Source organism: Zootoca vivipara, chromosome 11 (assembly GCF_965207765.1).
Source record: "Zootoca vivipara chromosome 11, rZooViv2.hap1.1, whole genome shotgun sequence".
Lineage (NCBI taxonomy): Eukaryota > Metazoa > Chordata > Lepidosauria > Squamata > Lacertidae > Zootoca > Zootoca vivipara.
In genome coordinates, this window is record NC_142594.1 from 6,098,602 (window position 1) to 6,123,580 (window position 24,979).

The 24,979-nt window shown below is 41.6% G+C and overlaps 1 protein-coding gene across 4 annotated transcripts in view; it reads left to right on the plus strand.

Annotated features, from left to right (window-relative positions):
• ELMO1 (engulfment and cell motility 1) overlaps positions 1 to 24,979 on the plus strand; it is a 305,776-nt gene that overhangs the window by 187,338 nt on the left and 93,459 nt on the right. For all 4 annotated transcript variants that reach the window (XM_088653940.1, XM_035129257.3, XM_035129258.3 and 1 more), the window contains one exon: positions 18,768 to 18,904. In XM_088653940.1, coding sequence (XP_088510066.1) covers positions 18,768 to 18,904 — 137 coding nt within the window. The remainder of the gene's footprint in view (positions 1 to 18,767; positions 18,905 to 24,979) is intronic.

The following is a 24,979-nucleotide window of genomic DNA, read 5'->3' on the forward strand; positions in this document are numbered from 1 at the left end:
CAGAGTCTTTATTTTTCGTTCTTTTCAGTATTTGCGGCCGAATAGTTTAACAGTGGTGAAATACTAACTGGTGGCTTTCATTTTGCGATACTTATATTTGTATTAAGCTATGCATTTATTGGGAAATAGTAAGAGTCCATCAGATTTGGATCCAAAAGTATTCCTCCTGTGAATGAGAGGAGCTCTTCTTTCAGAGAAGGGACTTTGATGATCCCATGGAGGTTTTTCCAAATGGAAGTGATGTTGATGTTTGCCATGCCACCACCCACACTATTCCAGAAGGGTCTCCTAACACCCCCCCCCAAGCAGATTTTTGGGTGGCGTTGGAGAACCCAAGAGCCAAAACCACCCCAGACTCCAGTCTTTACATAGTGCTTAGTGCAGAATGCTGCCTGGTTGTGGTCTAAAGGAAGGAAATGTCTCCCCCAGCTTCCACAACTTCTTACATTGGGGGGTGATCATATATGATGGACGAGAGGGCAAGCCTTTTCCATTCTCTAAAAGAGGAAATCCTCCTTTCAGGAAAATGTCTTAAAAAGATGAACTTGACATACACATCTGAAGGCTGAAATCACCTGGGTGTAATGGTGTTTTAATGTAGAATACATCCCCCCCCCAATCCTCTTGGCAAAGTTTTCCTCTTGATAAATGAGGTCTCCACAAACCTCGAGCTGCACATATTGACAAATTACCCCCATTAGTGCTTGTATTTTTTCTTTCTCAAGACCTTGTATAAGCGCAATCAAGGTCGCAGAACTTTTCCCAGATCTTCTTTCTGCGTTTTGTTCACTCGCTTCCTTTTGACACCAAACTCCCACACCTTAACCAAATGGCGATGGTGATAAGTAATTAATAACGATGATGATGATGATGATAATCCAAATTTACATATGTGCATGTAAATTACCTTTAAGTGGATTCCTTGTGTTTGTTTGTGTTATGCACAGAAAGTGTTGACTTTAAAATTGTGAACAGCCTGTCGGTGACATGCAGGTGACAGAATTGGGACTGATTTAAATTAGGCATCCCCAGACTGCGGCCCTCCAGATGTTTTGGACTACAATTCCCATCATCCCTGATCACTGGTCCTCTTAGCTAGGGATCATGGGAGTTATAGGCCAAAACATCTGGAGGGCCGCAGTTTGGGGATGCCTGATTTAAATAGTGCAGGAAATATGAGGAATCCACCCAAAAACATTTTTTTTGCACAGTGGCAGATGTGATGTTTGAAATCCCTGTACTGATCCTAATGTTGTGTGCCAGCACTTTATATCCTCTTAGGGCTTTCACCGTACTTTGAATGCTGCATGTGATTAGGACAGACCTATTCACTGTAAACACCCAGTTGCTAAAGCACTTTTCAGGCACCTAAACATAGAGACAGAGTAGCATTTAAATCATGTTTCTGGAAGCAGTTACTAATTTTTGCTGGAAGTGCTCCTCGATTTGTTTAACCAGTTCCCTGCTCTGAACTTGGCCTCGATTCAGGGTGACAGTGTTGATCTACAACAGTGTTTCTCAACCTTTTTTGGGCCACGGCACACTTGTTCCGTGAAAAAAATCACGAGGCACACCACCATTAAAAAAGTTAAAAAATTTAACTCTGTGCCGCCCTATATTATAATTATGACTGTAAGAAACACTTGCCAAATATTGCTTTCCGACGGGTTAGTGCTGTGTATTGGCGGCCGCCAGGCTCGTTTGCACTGAGCCTTGGGAAAGAGGAGGAGAAATATTGCTTTCCGGCGGGTCAGTGCTGCTTATTGGCGGCCGCCAGGCACATGACAATGCAAATCGCCCTTCTCGTCGTTGCCACACGTCGCGGCACACCAGCCAGCGTCTCGCGGCACACTAGTGTGCCGCGGAACAGCAGTTGAGAAACGCTGATCTACAAACTTTATTGAGGTTCCTGGTTTCTGTTGGCTGGCTGACCTCTTTTTAAGACTGCTTGAATCGTTGGGAGCAGGTCATGGATGAAAGAATTTGCTTGCATTTACAATAAGAGCAGTGTGTGGCACAATATGGGCCGCGCTGCCACTCTGCAAAAAACTTCAGTGTACCTGAGTACATTGATTTATTGATAAGTAGAAGCAATAAAGCAGATGGATCTGTGCCAGAATGACATTACAAAATTAATAGATAAATCCATAAAAGAAGAAGGGAAAGGCAAGAGGAAAGCAAGCAAATGAAGGTATAAGTTGTATAAATGACCTGCTGGGAATGGCCACAATTCAGGGCTCATCCACACTTATATTTTGCCCCATGTTTTCTAGGCACAGGTCCACGCTCTCCCAGTCCATGTCTGAGCCCTTTGGTTTTTGCTTCGCCACTTTCCCCAGGAAAACCCGCTCTTTAATGCTGAATCGGAACAAATGGCAATTAGGGTTTTCCATGGATTGCTGGGACCATTTAAGAGCTTCTTCTTCTTCTTCTTCTTCTTCTTCTTCTTCTTCTTCTTCTTCTTCTTCTTCTTCTTCTTCTTCTTCTTCTTCTTCTTCTTCTTGCGCTCAGACACGGACCAGGAAAGCACACACCTGTGACTGGAAAGTGCAGATGAAGATGAGTGTGGGTGAGCCATAAGGCAGCTATGGGAGGGAAAAAGCCATGGCCATTTGCACCATCAAGGCCACTAGAGATGGATTCAGTGCCTCACCTGTCCCTCTGATGCCTACCTGGAAACTAACCAGAGAAACTAAGGCACAATTGAGTGCCATTAAAATTGTGCACAGGGTGTTTTCGTTCTATGAAATGGTTTCCTGGCAATATTCTTATGTCTGTCCTGACAAAGTGTAGTCCAGAGCTCATACCTCCAATTTTCTTGAACAAATCTCTGGTTTTTCCCATTCTGTTGTTTTCCTCTATTTCTTTGCATTGCTCATTTAAGAAGGCCCTCTTGTCTCTCCTTGCTATATTTTTTGGAAATCTGCATTCAAATTCCTGTTTTGATTATTTGAAGCATTGAATGGAAGGTTGGAGGCCAAGTGGAAAAGTACAGGCTAAGCTTCCTTTCAAGGGCCTCACCTGCGATGGAGGCATTAACATAACAAAATGTGCTGGTGGCCCCTTTAAATTGAATCTTGGACCTGGGCAGACAGAGGGTGCCATGGTGATGGGGGAGGTGTTTGAGGGACAGGAAAAGAAAGTCTTTAGAGCAAGTTGTACTGGGAAGGAGGGAAGAGGAAGCCACATACCCACGAGTGCCTACACTCCACGGCCACACATCCCTTTTGCTTTTAAAACCAGACTCCTACTTATGTAGTTGGTGTAGGTCTGTGTTTAAATATCCTTTAGCAAAGGTGTCATGGGCTTTGAAGAAACTCGATCTCAGGACGCAAGGGAGAAATATGCTAAGAGGAAGGCACGCTTGGCAAATCCACACCGTGATCAACTCCTTCCTGGAAACCAATGCCTCCACTGTGGAAGGATGTGTGGATCCAGAATTGGCCTCCACAGTCACTTAGGGACCCATTGTTAAAATCATGTTTATGGAAGACAATCTTACTCGGCTACGAGTGATCGCAGAAGAAGAAGAAGAAGAAGAAGAAGAAGAAGAAGAAGAAGAAGAAGAAGAAGAAGAAGAAGAAGAAGAAGAAGAAGAAGAAGAAGAAGAAGAAGAAGAAGAGTTTAAACATATGAAAGAGCAGAATAGCCTCCCTCATCCTTAGTTGGGGTGTGATCTTCTGTTAGAGAAGAAAGCACACACCTTTCTTTTCTGGAAGACCGACTCACTGATGAATGATTCATCAGCAACACAAAAATCATGCCCAGAAAAATATATCCTAATGGAATGTTCTATAGTGACTCATACGAAGCAGGGATCAGTTAATAGGCTTTCTAAAGGCTAGAATCCTCTTGGTACAAATGATGGTGATCCATCACTTTGACTGTAGCTTACAAATTCCCATTATACGCGAATCTTCCACAATAAAGCAAAAAGATTAGTCTCCAAAAATATATTGGTGTACGTTGCTGTTGCTCTCAAGTCATGGGAATAGTTAAAATTCGTTTGTTCTCCATAATTATTTTGCTATGCAAATATTAGTCTTCAGCAGCTGTTCTCCTAATGCAAAAATAAAATCAAGTAACTCTGTAATTATGGGTTATTTAGGTATTGGCTTTGATATGTTTGGGAAGTTTCCCCACCTTTGGATCTGACATCATTCAGATAATGATGCATGATATTAAGGCCACCAAGATTCTTGAATGTAAGCCGTCACCATCCAAATATTTGACATGAATGAATGAATCATAGAATCATAGAGTTGGAAGAGACCACAAGGGCCATCCAGTCCAACCCCCTGCCAAGCAGGAAACACCATGAAAGCATTCCTGACATATGCCTGTCAAGCCTCCGCTTAAAGACCTCCAAAGGTCTTTGAAATGTTGCCAAACTTCCTGAAAGGGGGGTGTTTCATATACAGTGGTACCTCTACTTACGAATTTAATGTGTTCCGAACTCACATTCGTAAGTCGAAAAAAATTGTAAGTTGAATCCCATAGGAATGCATTGGGAGAAAAAATTTGTAAGTCAAAGCAACCCTATCTAAAAATTTGTAAGTAGAAAAAATCCTATCTAAACTGCATCCAAGATGGCGGACGGAGCTCCATTCGTAAGTAGAAACATTCGTAAGTAGAGTTATTCGTAAGTAGAGGTACCACTGTAAAGTGAAAACCCACTCGAACTAATAATAATAATAATAATTATAGTCTGTGATGCTGATGCTGCTAATCAGAGCCAGCCCGAGATGTTTTGTTGCGTGAGATGAAGGACTGGGTGGGTCCCCCCCCACACACACACCTTTCATGTACAGAACCCAGACAGGCATATTTCTTCAATCCGGGCAGTGGGATAGTACATTTCAAGGACAGTAGGCTCCCTTAGGCAATACTGGGCAGGGCACATGGTACACACAGCTGTGTCTTTGAAACTTCACTGTTGTGCCCCACCAGCAGCATTGGCTGTCTGAGGTGGGGCTTCACTCTGCTTGAAGTTAGGGCAAGTCCCATGACGAGCTATTGAACAAGTTTCATAACTTAAAACGTATCATCAAGGAGAGGAAACCCAAGGCAGGCACAGAAAGAAGAGGGGGAGTTCTCATAACAAAGGATAACTCTATACACCATGTGTACTTCTTTACATGTGTGCAAGTGTCTGGGTACAATGCACATCAGTGAGGTTTAAGCATTTTGAATCCAGCGTGGCGTTTCCTTCTTGCAACTACAAATGGTTGACCAATGCCTGTTCTGCATGGCAGGTAATATGGGGATTTGTTTTCCCATTACAAATATTTCTGTTTTGCTGTAAAAGTCTTCTGAAGCAGAAATAACCATCTTTATGCAATCGAGAAAAATGGCATACTGGCCAAAAAAAGGGGGGGAGGGTGCCATAAAAGTTAACAACACAGGATATTTGTAATATGATTTTTTTTGTTTTGTTTTAGGCAGCAACAGAACTCAGCTGTTCTGAATTCCAGTTATTTGCCCTTCTAGTATGACCCATCCTTCTTCATTCATGAATGATGAATGAGGGCATTTAAAAGGAAGTGCTTTCTGTCACAATGTACAGTAGTTGCATTGCAGGGCAGTTGCGAGTTTCTTGGAATACTGATGAGGCCTTTGCAATGTTCAGCTGGGACGCTTCGTCTTAAAAAAGCACTATATAGCCTTCCAGTATATTTTAATCTTTCAACTATATGTGATTTCCTTGATTGCTGTATGGAGAGCAAAGTGAAGTTGGAGAGGAGACAAATGAACAGCTTCTGGGAACAGTTGATTTTTGTTACCAAACCAATTGTTTTCCACAATTTGTCTTGTGGCAATGTTTCTGTGCCAAACGGACGCTGCATTCACTGTGAAACATACCGTATATCACAGTCACATTTGCAGTAGGCTGAATCTTTGGTCATTCACCAAAGACCAGTGAACAGTGCCTTTTATTAAGTGAAACAACAGACAATATCATTACCTGCTACACACATACCTTGAAAAGGAACCTTTCTTAAATACCAGGGTAGTGAAAAAATATGTAGTTATGGCCAGTTGAATTGATTCATTATTAATTTTTTTCCAGACTAGTTATCCTGAGTTGCCTCATCTATTAGGAAAATAAAGATCGGATACTTATTGAAGACAGTTAATTCTATTTTCTTTTATCCGTGGCTGAAGATGTGATTTTCAGCTGCTGCTTCACTTGAGCACTAAGCTAGCCCAACTGGTTTCATCTATGTTGTCTTAAAATTGTTGTCGGTTCCCACTACATTAAACATTCAGAACAGGAATGGCAATGGGATCCTTCAAGGAATACAGTTTTGACTTAAGGTATCCGCAGTGCAGGAAACAATACTATTACAGTGGAGCACACTATAGCTATTGTGGTGTAATAGGTAAGTTCACATCAGAGAGCCAGTCTCCATCACCAAGTGATGAAGTCGGCACAGATAGTTCTTTCAACAGTGACCTTCAGCTCTCTATATTGGACAAACAGGCCAAACCCTACGCCAAAGGATAAATGGACACAAATCTGACATCAGGAACCACAAGACAGAGAAACCAGTAGGAGAACACTTCAATCTCCCAGGACATTCTATACAAGATCTCAAAGCAGCTGTTTTATTACAGAAAAATTTCAGAAACAGACTGGAAAGAGAAATTGCTGAACTGCAACTCATTACCAAGCTTAAAACCATGGAGAGACCTGGCCTGAATAAGGACACTGCATTCTTATCTCATTATACATTATCAAGCTTTCTTTAGCACCTCAGCCCTTGCTTTTTCCTGCAAGACCAATTGCAGTCGTTAACAGTCATCAACAGGTTTACCACTCCTACCAGCCAATCGCCCATTCCCACCACCCTTCTGAGTAATACCCCTCCCCACCCTCTGACTATACATAAGGGTCTGGTGACTTCTGTTTCAGTGTATCTGAAGAAGTGTGCATGCACACGAAAGCTCATACCAAAATAAAAACTTAGTTGGTCTTTAAGGTGCTACTGAAGGAATTTTTTGTATTTTGTTTCGACTCAGACCAACACGGCTACCTACCTGTAACTTCTTTCTTATTGTTTGCCTCCTGACTGAGAAATTAGCCGCACCTGCACACCTTCAGTGTCTGAAAATGTTAATGAAAACTACCTCCCTCTTTCAGCTCAGCTTTCGTAGTAATTAGAGTTAATGGTTGCATATGTTCGTATTATGAAGGTTTGGCACACTTCAAGTTGATCAGCTATAGATTGAAATTGGTCAACAAACCAGAATCAGAAAACATGGTTTGAAATAGATTTGCCAGCTCTGGTTTGTACTAGCCGTTGTTTAATGCAAATGGTATCAAAATAAAAAAATTCCTTCAGTAGCACCTTAAAGACCAACTAAGTTTTTATTTTGATATGAGCTTTCGTGTGCATGCACACTTCTTCAGAAGCTCATACCAAAATAAAAACTTAGTTGGTCTTTAAGGTGCTACTGAAGGATTTTTTTTTATTTTGCTTCGACTCAGACCAACAGGCTACCTACCTGTAACTAGCAAATGGTATCTGTGATTGTATGACCCTTGCTAGACCCACTGCATGTGAGTACTGAAAAGTCAAAAAGCAGAAGCAGACTTGTAGCACAAAACTCTATTTTGCTGATTGGAAGTGCAACCCATGTCTCCGAAACAACAGATCTGGGAGCAAGTTTACATGTGCTTTGAGGTTTCAAACAAAGCTGAAACTTTCAGAAAAGGTATTGCCTTTACCAAAACCCAAAACCCTAATCTACAAAGTTCCCTTGCAGCATTGAAGGGCCCTGAACTGAATTGCATGTATCATTTGTTAATTCAAAGGCTCAGATTCTTTGATTGGGATATTTGAGGGGGAGGGAGGTTTGTTGTGGTATTCTGAGATAGCAAGTAAAAGCAATATGGCAATCTAGCTAATATAATTCTTTTGTAAGCGTGACACTGATTTCATCTGAATTGTACTAATTAGTGGCAGAAAGAGATATAAAACTCTAAACGTGTGAAGCTCAACAAAGACATCGGCAAAGATGTTTGTACACTGAGAATGCCCTTAAGGAATCTGTAATTTAAAAGCTGTTTTGGCACTTCAGCCTTTGCCTGTTTGGTTAATTTGATGTGATGAGTTAAAATAATTTATCCTCCAATGCTTAACTAATTGTTTGCAGACTTTGTTGAAGGTGTAAACTTTAGTGTGCTGAGCATTCTAAATTCTGAAATTAAAAGACGCCTGCTTCTTGGGAGAAAAGCAATGACAAACCTAGACAGCATCTTAAAAAGCAGAGATATCACCTTGCCTACAAAGGTCCGTATAGTTAAAGCTATGGTTTTCCCAGTAGTGATGTATGGAAGTGAGAGCTGGACCATCAAGAAGGCTGATCGCCGAAGAATTGATGCTTTTGAATTATGGTGCTGGAGGAGACTCTTGAGAGTCCCATGGACTGCAAGAAGATCAAACCTATCCATTCTGAAGGAAATCAGCCCTGAGTGCTCACTGGAAGGACAGATCCTGAAGCTGAGGCTCCAATACTTTGGCCACCTCATGAGAAGAGAAGACTCCCTGGAAAAGACCCTGATGTTGGGAAAGATGGAGGGCACAAGGAGAAGGGGACAACAGAGGACGAGATGGCTGGACAGTGTTCTCGAAGCTACGAACATGAGTTTGACCAAACTGCGGGAGGCAGTGCAAGACAGGAGTGCCTGGCGTGCTATGGTCCATGGGGTCACGAAGAGTCGGACACGACTAAACAACAACAGAGCAGAGGTGAGGGAACTTGGACTCCAACTCCCATCAGCCACAGCCAGCATGACCAGTCATCAAGGAGGATGGGAGTTGTAGTCCAGCAACATCTGAAGAGCATCAAGTTTCCCACTCTGTGATCGGGAAGATCACAGGATGGCAGGCAAACAGTATGGAGGATTAGGTTATAAGTCATTTGATCATATGGGTATTTCCCAACTGTTCTCCTTTATGAGTACTGTTAATAGCAGATTAAATACTCTTTGTAGGAAACAATAGTAATTTTCAAAGAGCAGTTTTCTCCTGTGTTTTTCAGTTGATTGCATTTATGAGGAACTATTTAATAAATGTATATATTAATAGGTGTATATTTTTGTCTGCTGTTAGGCTTTCCTTAAAAGCATGGAATCTGGTCTCTCTTGTGGAATTTACGGTAGTTAACCTTGAGCATCTCAGCTCTCAAACAAAAGACAAACAAACAAAATATGTTTATTCGGCTTTTACGCCCATCATAAAACACAACACAACAAAATAAATCAAATAAAACAGCGTACTCGTACAAGCCACAAATAATATAACACAATTCACAGCTCACAAGGACAAATATTAACAATTCAAAAAGAAAAGTTTAAGATTATGATTAAAAATTTAGGCACTACGCTAAAATCAATATCTGATGTCATTATAGAAAATTCTTATAACTATAAATAATCAGCTAACATTCCATTCCGTCTCTTGTACGAGAGGACGGCTGTTAGGAATTTAGCAACCTGTAGAGTTATATAAGGATCCACATCTTGAGATCTCTGCTCTCATTTTGAAGATACCATGTTCCTAGACATTATGGGATGGCAGAAAACACTGCACGATGGAGTGGAAACAAAAGCACTGGGGCATTCATAAGGTCTATAGCGTCTCTCAGTGTGCTCCATGTCCATTTTGGGGGCTTATGATATTGTTTCAGTCATCATGGTACTGGAGGAACCAAAATATCTCCAGTGACACAAAGGCATCAAGAGACAAAGAAGAAGCAAATGGAATCCAGGCCAATTCTTTTCTAGCATTACACCTGTAGATCTTATGCAATATGACCAACATAAAGTAATCCTTATATTAGCAAAGCGGGAGGCTTGTTTTAGATAACACTATTTGTACAGAATGAATATATAAGAATTTTTATGTTTCTGCTCAAGGGCAGTTATCAGGCTCTCAGTGTGTTATGAAACCTGCAATGCTCAGCCTATTCTGCATTTAATCTTTTTTTCCATTTGACAATAATGTGAAGCAGAATATATACAACATGTAAGAACCTTTTTACAATTTAGCAAAAGAGGATGGCAAGAACACTTGGAATCTAGCTAAAACCAACTTCCTGCCATTGTGCTGATAATATAATATATGTGATAGACCTATATGTACTTCTGAAACATCTCACAATATCAGAGGAATTTTCTGCATTGTGATTCAGTTTCCTCATGAATGCAGCTTGGAGAGTCATCCTTAATAACATAACTAGGTTGTCAGATTTTTAGAATTAAACGTGTGGTGGATTTCCCCAAGCCAAACTCAGTATCATTTGCCATGTGGGCTTTTAATTATGCCTACACACTTCTCATGTCCTTGTCAAGGAAATAATTATTTAGATTATATCAAGAGGTAGTTCAGTTAATTCTGCCAGTTCATGTGCAGTGTGGATATATCATCGAAAATGAAGTTCAGTTGTGTTCTCAGGGAATTTGCCCTTGGGCAAGATATTTTGTACAGCTAACCCTCTCTTAGCAGTCTCCTAGGCAAGAACAGGTTTATAGTAACAGCTAGACGATAGTTGATAGCCGAGTGCCTTAAGGACATGTTGATTTAATGAGTCCCCTGGGCAATCTTGGGCAACCCTTTCCTCAGGCATCTGTTTTGGAAGCTATGAGGACCAGCGGATGAGCTGGGCTGCAGAATTACTGCAGATGTTCCAGCACAATAATGACTTGGTGCCTGAGCAAACGGTAGACTTGCTTTTGGACCATCTCTGACTTTTCGACATCGTTTCACATAGTACTTCTCTCAGGTAAATATGTAGTTAAAGAACAAGGTTGTACAAGTCCAGCCCACACCTGAGTCTCTCCACTGTTTGCTTGTGAGATGGTCAGATTTTCATACAAGCCTCCAGGTAGTCTTGGTCCCACAAAATCAAAGTGTTCAAAGTTCGGACTCACCCAATTAGGCTCAATATGCTTAGGTCCCAATGCAAAGGCTTTTGACCTTCCAAGCCACACACAGCTCAATAGTCATATAATGTCGCCTACTAGATTCTTAACAATCCTTCTGTTTTAGTCGTCACAAGCATTAGCAAAAACAGCTGATTTATCAAGGCCCTAACAGTCTGGTGGCATTGGGCTGATAGGCTGTATTCTTTTGTTTAGTGGATAAAGAATTGTGCAGGCCTAATATGTAACTTTTTTGTTGACATGAGCTTTACATCCTGTTTATTGATGTCTAAGCAAATATCTCTCTTGAGTAGCAAAACGTTGGTCTTCAAGCAAGTTTCACTCTTCAGATATTCCTCAGGCATTTGGGAAGACACCCAAGTGCTCTCTCAGGACTGAAGATGATGTAAAATTGGCATGCACATAGCAACTCAGAAGAGGCTTTTAAGACACCAGGCATAAGATCTGTGACAATAACACATGGAGATGCCACCAGGACAATTTTACATCACAAAATCATCTCATGTTCTTTGCCTCATACCCATTCCATCCCCATGAATGAGATTTACAGTGAGTGATGTCAGTTGAATACAGTGGGGCTGCAGGGTAATAAGATCCCAGCTAACTTCAGGTGAATTTTTGGCACCTGGCAATACTCGTTTGTAATAAATTCCCTTTTAGATCATAACCTTGAATAATTCAAGACAGCATATGTGCCTTAGAACTGTCTCCTCCTTGGCTTGGTTTGCTGCCTCCTCCATCTGCTCCTTTGTTTTTCCTTCTTTCAGTCTTCTCGCTACTGCTCACTTGCAAAATCGTTCTTGTCGATTACTGTCATTTCTGCTGGGTATTTGAAAGAATGGTCAGATATAGATGCTACTACCATCAGATGTTTGTGGGGACTATTAACATTTTATCACCTGAGGGCAAACTAATGTAGATCCCACCGGAATTGCTTCCCTGTGGCTGTGTACAGAACCAGCCATGGGTCTCAAGTGTTCAGAAGGCAGTAGGCAAACTCAGTTTCCTGCCCGTAACAATATGGAAATGAGATAACAGAACCGAACAGCATTTGGCCATTTGCTTCCAAGCAATTGGCTTGGGGAGGTCACAAGCAGTTGCAGGCCTGCTCTAGATTTGCTTGCACCCTACATTGTGTAGAACCAGAGGGGTTTCAGATGTTTTCCTCCCGCACCATTTTCCTCCTCCCCTGCCAGTGATTAATTCAGGCAGAAAGAGGGGCTGAGCCTCATCACTATGAGCCTTTGCACACTTTGACCTTGCTTTTTCATATTACTGTTATTTTGGCAATCTCCTTCAAAGAGGTGTATGATTGAAGATTATGTTTTGACAAAATACCTTGGACACTTGGGAAGTGGTTAGCCTCAGTCTGGACCTATTTACTAATTCATCTCAAAACTTTTTTTAAAAAAAAACACTTGGGTGTTGTGTGTGGTGACCCACAAGGAGAATGTTTGCCTCACAGTTCTTGGGTTCCCAGTTCAAGATTTGCTCTGGATTAGAGTTCTGGATACTATGCCATGCCTGAATCCAGATGGCCATTCCCCATGACTAACTATGCTTGCACAATACATTTAGAGGGGCTCCGGGCTCACTGGTAGAGCAGCTGTTTGCGTGCAAGAATCTGAGGTTCAATTTCTGGCATCACCAGGTGTCAGGCTGGGAAAGACTCCTGCCTGAAACACCCGAGAGCGCCCGCCAGATCAGGGTAGGCTGAACAAACACAAACCCCTGTACAAAAATCTACAATCTACAAAAATGCAGACACAACACGCTGGCTAATAACTGTTAGTGAATATACAATCGGTTAAGATGTCGTTCAAAATATACGAATAAGCCAATTCAAAATGATGTATATATCATACAACACGTCTAACAAAATATACAAGTAACTACAAGTTGTTATAGGTATCAGAGTCAGACAAAGACTCAAACAAATAAATGAATAGCGAGGAATGGCAAGCCATCTCTCAAAGGAAGACGTCTCATATAAGTCTCAAAGGAAGACGTCTCTCCGAAGTCTCAAATATCCGGAATAGTTACAGTCTTCATCAGTGAATAATTATCAATGAAATATTCATGCTAGTGGGGTTCATGCTAGTGCAGGCACCCCCAAACTCGGCCCTCCAGATGTTTTGGAACTACAACTCCCATCATCCCTAGCTAATAGGACCAGTGGTCAGGGATGATGGGAATTGTAGTCCCAAAACATCTGGAGGGCCGAATTTGGGGATGCCTGTGCCAGTGGATCAGTGCTCACTGGATAGTGTAGCGCTATGCAAGATGGACCATTAGTCTGACTTGGTCTAGGCCAGCCTGTATTGTCTTAGGCCAAATACCATATGGGTAATAATGGCAAAATATTGGGAACAACAACCTGGTTCATTTCCCCAATGGCCTTTTTCTGCATGTCTCCTCCTGTCTTTACTAAACCAAGCGTGCAGATGAGCTGGCAGGGATTGGCTGGGCTTTTGCTGCTGTCACAATCATTACTGTGACTTGAGTGAAACCATGACAACGCCAGTTGCTGGCTTGCTAGGCAGTTGGGTCAATATGAAGGTCATGTAAAAGAGGTTGATCTCCAGCGACAGTGTGAATGGATCAGACAGTGGGAGGACAGGTGAAGGCTACAGTGGTACTTCTGGTTAAGAACTTAATTCATTCCGGAGGTCTGTTCTTAACCTGAAACTGTTCTTAACCTGAGGCACCACTTTAGCTAATGGGGCCTCCCGCTGCCGCCGCTGCGCAATTTCTGTTCTCATCCTGAAGCAAAGTTCTTAAACCGAGGTACTATTTCTGCTTTAGCAGAGTCTGTAACCTGAAGCATCTGTAACCCGAGGTACCACTGTATGTGTGTAGAGTGGAATTGTAGTTTCTGTGAACCACTCGGGATAATGTTTTAGGCTACTTTGCACCTTTTCGAATTTCATTGAGACCTCGCTGGCAATTGTCACTTCTCTGATATGATATGAGAGAGCGAGCAAGCCTAGACTTTTGTTCCTTGCTTAGTCTTGAAACTAGATGGTGTCCCCCCCCCTTAAAGAAATCAAGGTACCCCTAGGAAACAAGCCACATGTGTGAAGAGTTGACTCCTGCTTTATATGGGAAGCACCCACAGTAGGGTGCTTCTAAAGACTGTTAAGAACAAATATTGTTAGCTCAGATTTTACCCAACTACCGTAGCTTGTTGGCCTATTTTAGGTATTGTGTATGTCGCTAATTGTTTGTTTGCAGTTGATTTTGATTTTGTATATATTTCAATACTTGATTTTTCATGTTTATAACATTTTAGTGTTGTAATTATTTTCTCTCTAAACCACTTCAGGACCCTTGGTTGGGAAGCAGTCTATAAATAGTTTTAATAAGTGAAGTTGGGATGGAGCAAGTGCTGGAGGAAACACAAAAATTACTTTTTCTGGTACCAGCCAGATCCTCTACTTTTTCCTTCATAAAATGCTCAAAATCTCTCAATGAATTACTTATTCTTCATTCACGACTAACAAAAAAGCTTTTTACGAATAAAGTTTGTTCAGTATGCTTCTAGCTCACATGTTCTTATCAAAGTTAAAAGAGCTGTTGACTTTTATTTTAAGTTAACTTTTTGTTCCAGTGTAACAAAAATGACCACATTAAAAACTCAGGTTATAACAATGCCCCAGTGACCATTTCTGGCTTCAAACAATGTCTTTTTGAAGTATGTGGGAAATCTGTCTTTGTAGGTTGACAATAGCATCCACTTCCACTAAATTCAGCAAGATTTTAATAAATCTAAAAGCTGCATAAAAGCAATTGTAGTAGTAAGAATTTTTATAGTGTTTCATGCCACTCTCGCTTTCCTTGCCATTGCTTCAGACCTCCTTCTGTTAATGCTTAAAATTCCTCAGGGTTCCTTTTGTTATATTTTTATCCTACCAAGATTTGCTTTGCATATTATTTCTGCTGAAGCCCAAGACTTCATAGACTCCTTATGACATCAGTGAAATGCGAGACAATAGCAGTTTTTACACTTTGGTACCAATTATAATGATATACTGCGACACCAGAAGGCTTCTTGTATGCCTCAACCGCATTGAAATAGTTTCCCTCGATTTCTGCACAGCCTTAGGGTCTACCATACTGAAATCTGCCCATGGCTGAAGGCTATAGACTTCTCTAACTCAGGAACCAAAAGAAATACATGCTTTGAAATACTGTATGAATAACAAGCTGATTTGATAGGAAACTATTGCTGACTATTCTTAGGAAATTCCACAGAGCATCCTAATTAGGGTTCCCCCCCCCCCCTTAGCTATGAAGTGGCTTAAGGCAAAGCATGAAAAAAATAACACAAGAAAATTAAAAGCAGAGGTAGTCAGGTTGCCTCATAAGAAATCTCAGAAAGCTCATCAGAAGGGCTACTTTTGTAAGGCCAACCAAAATATCACAACATGGTGAGCAAGGTTTTGAGAAAGCAAGGGGGGGGGAGAAAAAAAGAAAATACGGCTTCATGTTAAAGCCATACTTTCTGCCTTGGTCTCAGTTTCAAGGAGGAGAATGGGAACAGGTTTAATAGACTGGTCACTCCTGGTTGCTATGTAGGTTTCATGTTACACCTAGGGGTGCTGGGATGAAAAACTATTTTGAAAATATGCAATCTAGCAGTTTTGCTTACTTTTTTTTTTAAAAAAAAAAGATTTCTAGCTTTTCTCATGCCAAGAGGGTGGGGTGGAAGGCAGTTGTTGTTTTCCAAAGCATGCCCACTAATACAAGTGCTATGTCAAAAGTCTTCTGAATATGTTCAGTCTGAGATTTAGTGTGCACCTACAGAAGGTCATCTGGTACAATTATCCTAGCTTGTACCATTTCATAGTATTAGATGCTAAATTCCATATTTGAATGCTCTTCTCCCTAACATCTAGTTTTCTACGATGCTGTCTGGAAATTGATGTTGGTGTTGAATTGTACTTAGGCTCTGGCTAGTATGCTGTGGAAAGATGTTCTACAATTTCTGCCTGCATTTATATAAAGTTATTCACACATGGCAGACAAGGGCACCTGTTTGTTCCTCTCCATTTACCAACCTCCAGTCCCGCCGCTGTATCAAATGTCTACCATTTCTGAACATGGCGAGACATTATTTTAAGGTACCTCAATCCCACTTTTCCAGTTGTCAGTTCTATGATGTAAATAAGAATCAATTTCTGAGCAAAAGTATCTTGAGCTGATCACCTAAGGATTCATTAGCAAAATACGTCCTCCCCAATTTAGTTTTGGTACTGGAATCTGAAAATCGTTTGTTTGTTTTTTAAGCTGGTCCATAAATTATTTGCTTTCCGAGGGTGAATGTTTATTATGTAAGCCATATGCATTTCGGCTCAACTGAGCCTTCCTGAGGGGCTTATCCTGCTCCCTTCCTTATAAACTGCTCAAAGCTGTGCCCTGTTGTTGTTGTTTAGTCGTTTAGTCGTGTCCGACTCTTCGTGACCCCATGGACCATACCACACCAGGCACTCCTGTCTTCCACTGCCTCCCGCAGTTTGGTCAAACTCATGTTCGTAGCTTCGAGAACACTGTCCAACCATCTCGTCCTCTGTCGTCCCCTTCTCCTAGTGCCCTCAATCTTTCCCAACATCAGGGTCTTTTCCAAGGATTCTTCTCTTCTCAAGAGGTGGCCAAAGTATTGGAGCCTCAGCTTCACGATCTGTCCTTCCAGTGAGCGCTCAGGGCTGATTTCCTTCAGAATGGATAGGTTTGATCTTCTTGCAGTCCATGGGACTCTCAAGAGTCTCCTCCAGCACCAGAATTCAAAAGCATCAATTCTTCGGCGATCAGCCTTCTTGATGGTCCAGCTCTCACTTCCATACATCACTACTGGGAAAACCATAGCTTTAACTATACGGACCTTTGTCGGCAAGGTAATGTCTCTGCTTTTTAAGATGCTGTCTAGGTTTGTCATTGCTTTTTTCCCAAGAAGCAGGCGTCTTTTAATTTCGTGACTGCTGTCACCCTGTAAGGTCCCTTAAAATGGATGGTATTTGAGCATCTTATAAGAGGTGAAATAAGCCACTGAGCATCTTATAACAGGTGAAATAAGCCACTGAGGAAGACTCATTTGAGCCATAAAACTTTGGATGATGATGATGATTATTATTATTATTCCTTTCCAGTATCTGATATATACTTCCCTCACTTTTTGTTTTTATTTGTTTTCATTTGCATTTGTGAGATGCAAAACTGAGCTGCTGAGGATGTGAGAAATTTAATTTTTAAAAGACCTTGATATATCTCAAGGCCATTGCCTTGTTTCATTGCCTTGCCATGTTTGCAGCAGTGAGGCCTTTTATTTCTGCTCGTTCTTAATAGTGTTGATGACAACTACACATGTCCCTTGGGCTTTGCTACTGTTGTGTTCAATTACAGGCGGAAGGTCTGATTATCAGGAATGCCGTTCAGTCACAGCTGCAGCAAGGATGAATGGAAATTGAAGGTGCCATGCTCCCCTGAAAATGAGGCCCCTGACACCACTCATTTATTTTAATGACTCAGGCCTAACTTGTAGATTTGAATACAATGACTTTCATCACTCCCCTTGAGAGTCCAGTCATGAAAAATAATGAAATGTTATTGGGCCCAGACTATTAAATTAACTTGCACCCTAACCACACCTCTAGGAGAAATTGATTGGATTTCAATCCATCTGACGTTATAATTAAAACTTGCATTTATAATTTAACTTTGTACTTGGAACATGGCACTGTTAGAAAGGTTTTGGGCCTCTGTTCCATGTGGGCATCCCGGTGATTAAAGTCACAGATTGTAAAATGGTTTAGTAACAGCTGTGGGAGGGGTAAGGTTCAAACACCAACCATAAGCAAGAATAGCAACTATATCTGAAAGAGCATGCCATTTCCAAGTCCAGTTGCACCACTGACCGATCCAACTGACCATCACTATGCCAAATGCCCCTCCAAAATAATTTGTGTGAACCTTGTCCTCCCCCCAAAAAGATGGGCAATAAATCTAGTTTCTAATCTGTACCTTTTTGGAATGTGAGTTGGGGGTACACATGCCTGAATAATACTTTTTTAAAATCCCCGAACAAAGAATAGTAGAATGTCAAGGAGAAGACTAGGGTTGGTCCCTCCTCTCTAACATCTGGTTTTCTGTGTACAGGGATTTTATCGTGTGAACTGAGAGTATTCAGTCATGTGAACCCCTTCCTGTGGTCTGAAGAGGTACATAGCCTGGAAGCAGATGGCTATTGCACCCTCACTGCTTGTGAGAATTAGGCGATGGTTCAGGATGCCACCACATTGGCCATCTCTGCCCTAGTTTAGTTAGATGGAAGAACTATCAGGTGACCCTTCATCCTGTAGTAGAGCCTACCAAGAAGGATCTTTGGACTTGTATCTGGTTCCATAAATTTTGAGAGGCCTCAAAAGAGGAATAAACTTGGGATAAGGTGAAATGTACAATTGTAGTTCAAGAAATGACACTTTAAAGGGTGTATATTTTTAGAACCCACCCTATTTTTTGCAAATTTTGTAATTCTAAGGTTTTTTTGTTTTAAAAAAACCTTTTAATGTTGTATTTTATATTGTTATAACCTTCCCTAGGAATTTAGGGTGAAGAACGGGTTAATAAATTAAAACAACCACCACTTTTTTTTTTCAGAAGAGGTGGTGCCATTTGTCTAGTAATTCTCAATTTGCTCTGACCTGTTCACTCACTGCTTATTACCTCAAGCCAGTTAGTTATATTGTTGCTGTATATTATTTTAGGAGGATCTCATCAATCACATATTAATACTTTTTTGTTTTAATTTATTCATATTTAGCAAGTGAGACCTGCAATGATTTCCACCCAATGTTCTTCACGCACGACAGGTCATTTGAAGAGTTCTTCTGCATTTGCATCCAGCTGCTGAATAAGACATGGAAAGAGATGAGAGCAACTTCTGAAGACTTCAACAAGGCAAGAAATTTTTTGGGAAGGGTAGCATTTGGAAGCAAAGCCCCTTTTTTTCTTAGTTTCTACCTAATATGATTCCATATGCATCTCTGGACTAGTTTTGAAGGTGATTGAAATGTAAAAGGCAAAAAATTTATACGATCTGAAGAGAAACCAGAGTTTTGAATCCGCTTTTAGTACCCATAGACCAAATTCATCTTAAAAAATAAGAATAAGGCCTAATTTAACCCCAGTTTGTAGGAGGTGTGATAAAACATTTGTGAGGGGAAACAAGATTTCATAATTGAAACTGTTTCCACCTTTAAAATACAGTGGTACCTCTACTTACGAATTTAATGCATTCCGAACGCACATTCGTAAGTCAAAAAAATTTGTAAGTCGAATCCCATAGGAATGCATTGGGAGAAAAAATTCGTAAGTAGAAGCAACCCTATCTAAAAATTCGTAAGTAGAAAAAATCCTATCTAAACCGCATCCAAGATGGCGGACGGAGCTCCATTCGTAAGTAGAAACATTCATAAGTAGAGTTATTCGTAAGTAGAGGTACCACTGTACTAAATAATTGTGGGGAAATAGCTGAGGCTCCAATACTTTGGCCACCTCATGAGAAGAGAAGACTCCCTGGAAAAGACCCTGATGTTGGGAAAGATGGAGGGCACAAGGAGAAGGGGACGACAGAGGACGAGATGGTTGGACAGTGTTCTCGAAGCTACCAACATGAGTCTGACCAAACTGCGGGAGGCAGTGCAAGACAGGAGTGCCTGGTGTGCTATGGTCCATGGGGTCACGAAGAGTCGGACACGATTGTGACAATAGTCTTTTATGTGGCATTTTATTCTAATGTGTTAAAACATTGACAGAATTATGCTTCATTTAAGCATATGGATGAGCTCAGCAGCTGAAATGTTCAGTAATGCATTACACAGTTTTAGCATTACAGTGGTATCTCGTGTTACAGACAGGATCCGTTCCAGAGGCCCCCGCCCACCCGCTTCTTCATTTCTACTTCGTTCTCTTCATGTCCCCTCCTCCCTGTTGTCTGGGGAAGGGGAAAGTGTGGGGGCAACTGGATTCTGCCCCGATTGCTGGGCAGGCACAGGAGGAACCCACAAGGCGACAGGGCCAGGAGCTTGCGTTTCCCACCCTTTTCTTTTAAAAGGGAGCTTTTATGCAACCAATGTCTCTTTTCAAAGCAAAGGAAAATTGGAAAAGGAAATTTCTAATTTGAATGCCATAATTGGTACACTACCCAAAAAAAAGGAGGCAACACGTCGACCAATTCCACGGGCGAAATATATCTGTTTTTATCTTTGCAAAATATAATGACATGCGAGACAGTGATCCAAGGTAATCATACTGTTTCGGTTTGGTCTTCTTCAGTTTTTTAACTACAAAAAATAAATCAAATAAATATATATCATTAATTGTGTCATACATCATATTAAGGCCAATGGCCAGCATGAACACGAGTCTATACAGTCCATAATATTTTAACATTGAAAAAATACAGGAAAATACAAAAATAAAACATACCTTAGCGTTTGTATGCAATCTGCGGAACAGGGGTCATACACATATGTAACTCCTGCTGCCTGAAGCAGGAAATGAAAAGCTTAATATACAGTTCCACCACAGGTAACACCCTAGTTAATCAAGGCTATTGGAATTTTTAAAGTTACATGCAACCTCAAGATCCTGAAAGTAATATAATTAGATGAAACAATTCAAATCTAACTCAGAGTTCAATCCTTCTGGATGGAGCATTTTGAACATAAAAATAAATTGTGATTCTTTTTGTCTTAATAATTTTACATAATCACGTTTAGCGTTCCCCTTCCTCCTGTTAATCCACAATACGGTGTACAGCAAGTCCGAGTCTGAATGACTGTTAGCTAAAAAATGCTCAACCAGGGGTGCTTCCCGAACCGCATTCCTAATGCGGGATCGGTGTTCACTGATTCGTGTTCCCACAGACCGGATAGTTGACCCTATATCAAATAAATTACATGGGCATCTAATTAAATATACCACCTCTTTTGTTTGGCATGTACTGAAATGGTTGATAACAAACTTGAATTTGGTCTTTTCGTTACAAATCACCTTGGTTTGCAAGGCCAGAGGGCAAGCGGGACACCTGCCACATCTAAAATGTCCCACAGGACCCCCAGGGATACGGGTGCAAGATGGTCTGTTTAACGTCAGTATGTACTAATAAGTTCTTAAGACAATTAATCCGTTTAAGTCCTATCAAAGGAAACTCCGAGCAACCTGGCACATTCTTAATGATTTTGTCAGTATAAGGTGAATATTCTAATGAAGCTGTAACTCTGCCAAAAGTCTCGGGTGGGGCAGGCCGGTGTAAAAGAGTGGAGTGTTGTTTAGCACCAGATTTTATTCTAGCCTTCTCCATCACGTCAGGTGGATAGCCTCTAGCCTGTAATGAGGTAGCTAATGACTCAGCATTACTGGAAAAGTCCTCATGGCATGAGGAATTCCTCTTAAGCCGTAAGAATAACCCATAAGGTAAATTGTCTTTAAGACGTTTAGGGTGAAATGAGGAGTAGTGCAGAAGTGAATTACAGTCTGTAGGTTCCCCCGCCGCCGCGTCTTGCCGCACACAGCCGGCATGGAGCGCGGTTTCGGACACCTCCGAAGCCGCGCTCCATGTCGGGGGAGGCAGGCAAGACGCGGCGGCGGGGGAACGTCTTCCCCTGCCACCGCTTCTTGCCGCGCACAGCCGGCATGGGGCTTGGCAGAGGTGGGGGAAAGGCGCAGGATCGTTCCTTCGCCTTTCCCCCACCCCGCCCGACAGAGCCAGATCCGACGAAGCTTCTGAAGCTTCATCCGATCCAGCTCTGTCGTTGGCAGCAGCGGCGCTTGCTCTCTTGGCTCGGGAAAGCGCCTGCCTGCCTTCCCCGAGCCAAGAGAACAAGCGCCGCCGCCGCCACCAGTTCCCCCCGGAGCCCATAGGAACGCATTAATTGACTTTTAATGCATTCCTATGGGAAACGATGCCTCGCTAGACGAAATTTTCGTAGGACGAATTGAGTCCTGGAACGAATTAATTTCGTCTAGCGAGGCACCACTGTATTTAGCAGTGGGTTCCAATACTGACCCCGTACCCGAAACAATAGGTCTCCTGGGAGGGGAGAGGATATTTTTATGTATTTTAGGCAAACAATAAAAAATAGGAATCCGGGGATTGGGGGGTACTAAATATTCAAAAACTTGTTTATTTATGTAGCTCATACTATATGCTTGTAGTGCAATGGTTTCTTATATCATGGATGTTGGCTCATATGATGGAGGGATGATCTGTATTGTTTTGTTGGTACTGTTCCTGCGGGTTTGTTGTGGCCATTGGCTGGAACAGCTAACTTACATTGAATTGAATAAAATGTCTATGCAGCTACTTCACAAAGAGGTAGATTTTTCAAGTCGATCTATTCTGGGTGGCTGAGAAGAAAACTTGACTTTCATGATTGTGCCCTGTTTGGGAAGAGTAGAAAACACGATCTAGGGTTTGGATCTAACCACAAGTGAAGCTTCATGGCTACTCATTCATTGCAAGCCCAAATTGTAACAGATTAGCCCTGGTATGGAAGATTTATTACACCCTGGATTAGAAAGGGTTAATCCATTTCCAACTTAACGGACAGCGCATTTCTTGGAGGCGGGGCGGTTCCCGGTTCAAAAGAGGAGGGGATAGCCGTTTGGAGAGGGAGAGGGGAGTGTGGGGACAAAGGAGGGAAGGAGAAGGGTGTGAAGTGAGGTTAGTGGTGGTTTAGGTTAGGCTTAGATTAAATTGGGGTTAAAGTTTGACAGAGTTAGTGTACAACTGTAACTAAGTTTGTAACCTTGTGAATCGTTAAGAAGAAAAAGAAAAACTATGTTCTCAAGAAAATAAAATTCATCTTTGTTGTGCCAAGGAGAATCGTCTCAGTTGTTCCAGCAGCGTATCAAAACCCACAGAGGTGGAGACTCAGAAGAGGGCAAAACTTACCTCAGGGAAAAGGGGGATAGTTTGTGTCCTAGAGTCACACAAAAGGGGCAATCGGGTGAAAACCTAGAGTGCCACAAATTTGCCAAGTTGAAAAGGCAAACTGATACAGTGGGGATCCTAGCGGGGGGGGGGGACCCTTTACTGTAGGCAAGAGGTTGTCCATTTAAGTAGCCCTGAGTTTTTATGAGATCAGGCCACGGAAGCTGGAATTAGACTCTCATTACTAAGAAGCCCAGAAGTAGTAAGGAGTTTATTTTAAGGCGAAAGGAGTTGAGTGGGGGATTGCTCCACCCCCTGGACCCCTCCGTCTCATAGTTTATTGACAGCATCGGAGTTTCGTTGCACAGGCATCCCCAAACTTCGGCCCTCCAGATGTTTTGGACTACAATTCCCATCATCCCCGACCACTGGTTCTGTTAGCTAGGGATCATGGGAGTTGCAGGCCAAAACATCTGGAGGGCCGCAGTTTGGGGATGCCCGTGTTAACCGCATCTTACCATAATGTATAAACTAGGCAATTGTTAGCATTGGTTTCTTGTTTTGATTCTTCTCATCCTTAAGATCAGTTTTTCATTTCAGCAACCTTACTGTATATATTTAACTGCCAGTTGCATATATTTTATTATTCCTGTGTGGTGTGTGTGTGTGTGTGTGTGTGTGTGTGTGTGTGAGAGAGAGAGAGAGAGAGAGAGAGAGAGAGAGAGAATGTTAATCTGATGTGAGATTGTATAGCAATTACAGTGAATTGGATTTTAGCTCCTGGGATCCAAATATCTTCCTGAAAGCTACTCAGCCAGCTTTCATCTTTAATCATAACTGAAGAAGGAAGACCTCTTTCATTTAATTTTTCATTAATGAAAGTAAATTGTATATTCTAATCTAGAGGTAGCAGGAGTTTTTCAGCTGGCTGGAGCTGCTGTACACATTGAGGGCTTTCTCTGCTGGAGGACATTATGGTTCTTCCATAGTTTGACTGTCAACTTCTCCACTAGGTCAACTTTTTATTTTTATTTTATTCCCAATGCTGTAATAAATGGAAGAAATCTCAGTTGAATTTTTTTCTAAATAAACTGTACAGTCTGAACCACTTTATGTGTAATAAGGAATATTAACATTGCGGAGAGGTTCATTAAATTTTCCAGCTTTTAAATAGACATTTTAAATCCCCCTTCACCAAGTTTGTTATTTTCTTTATCCTGGTTGGTGCTATTACAGTAATATGAACTAGAAAGAGGCACATAACTTCGCTCCCTATTAGGATCTCCCGTTTTTACTGAGCGTTCAGTATGCTCGTGATGTTATTGAGGTGATCAGTGCTGTTTTTATAGAAAAAGAGGTGCCAGAACTCACCATGAACACCTCCCTCGTTCTCTTAGAATGGCAATGGCACCCACCTGAGTGGTGGTGGAACTGAGTTCCTGTGAGTTCCCCCTGAAAAAGCCGTGGAGGCGATTATACATGATCACACTTTTAAGACCAGGCCTCCCCAAACTTCGGCCCTCCAGATGTTTTGGACTACAATTCCCATCTTCCCCGACCACTGGTCCTGTTAGCTAGGGATCATGGGAGTTGTAGGCCAAAACATCTGGAGGGCCGCAGTTTGGGGGTGCCTGTTCAAGACCATTTGCACCGGCAAATATTTTGAGGTGCACGTACTGAATTATTTGCAATACATACATGCCTGTAGTTTCCTGCTAACTTTCCATGCCACAAATGTTCTGCAAAGAGTGTCCCTCCAGAGAGCAATAATATGGTAACAGTGGCATGTTAGAAATAAAACCCCAGCCTGGAAGGGCCCTTGGAGGTAAGATCATGTTCTTGCTTAACCTATGCTTTTGCTATACTGTAGTTCTCTTCACTGGTTCTGTTTTATTTTGGCATACCTGGTTGCATGAATTATTCGTACCATTTGGGTATTATAGGAAAACAAAAATGCAGCTGGTTGTCTGCAACCATTAAACTTTTGTTTTGTTTTGTAAAGAAAGTTGTAAAAGATTTTCCATGCATATTGAATGTGCCCTAAGAGATTATTTTACCATCCCAGTTTTACAGAAGGTGGTATGTCTGTGGATTTC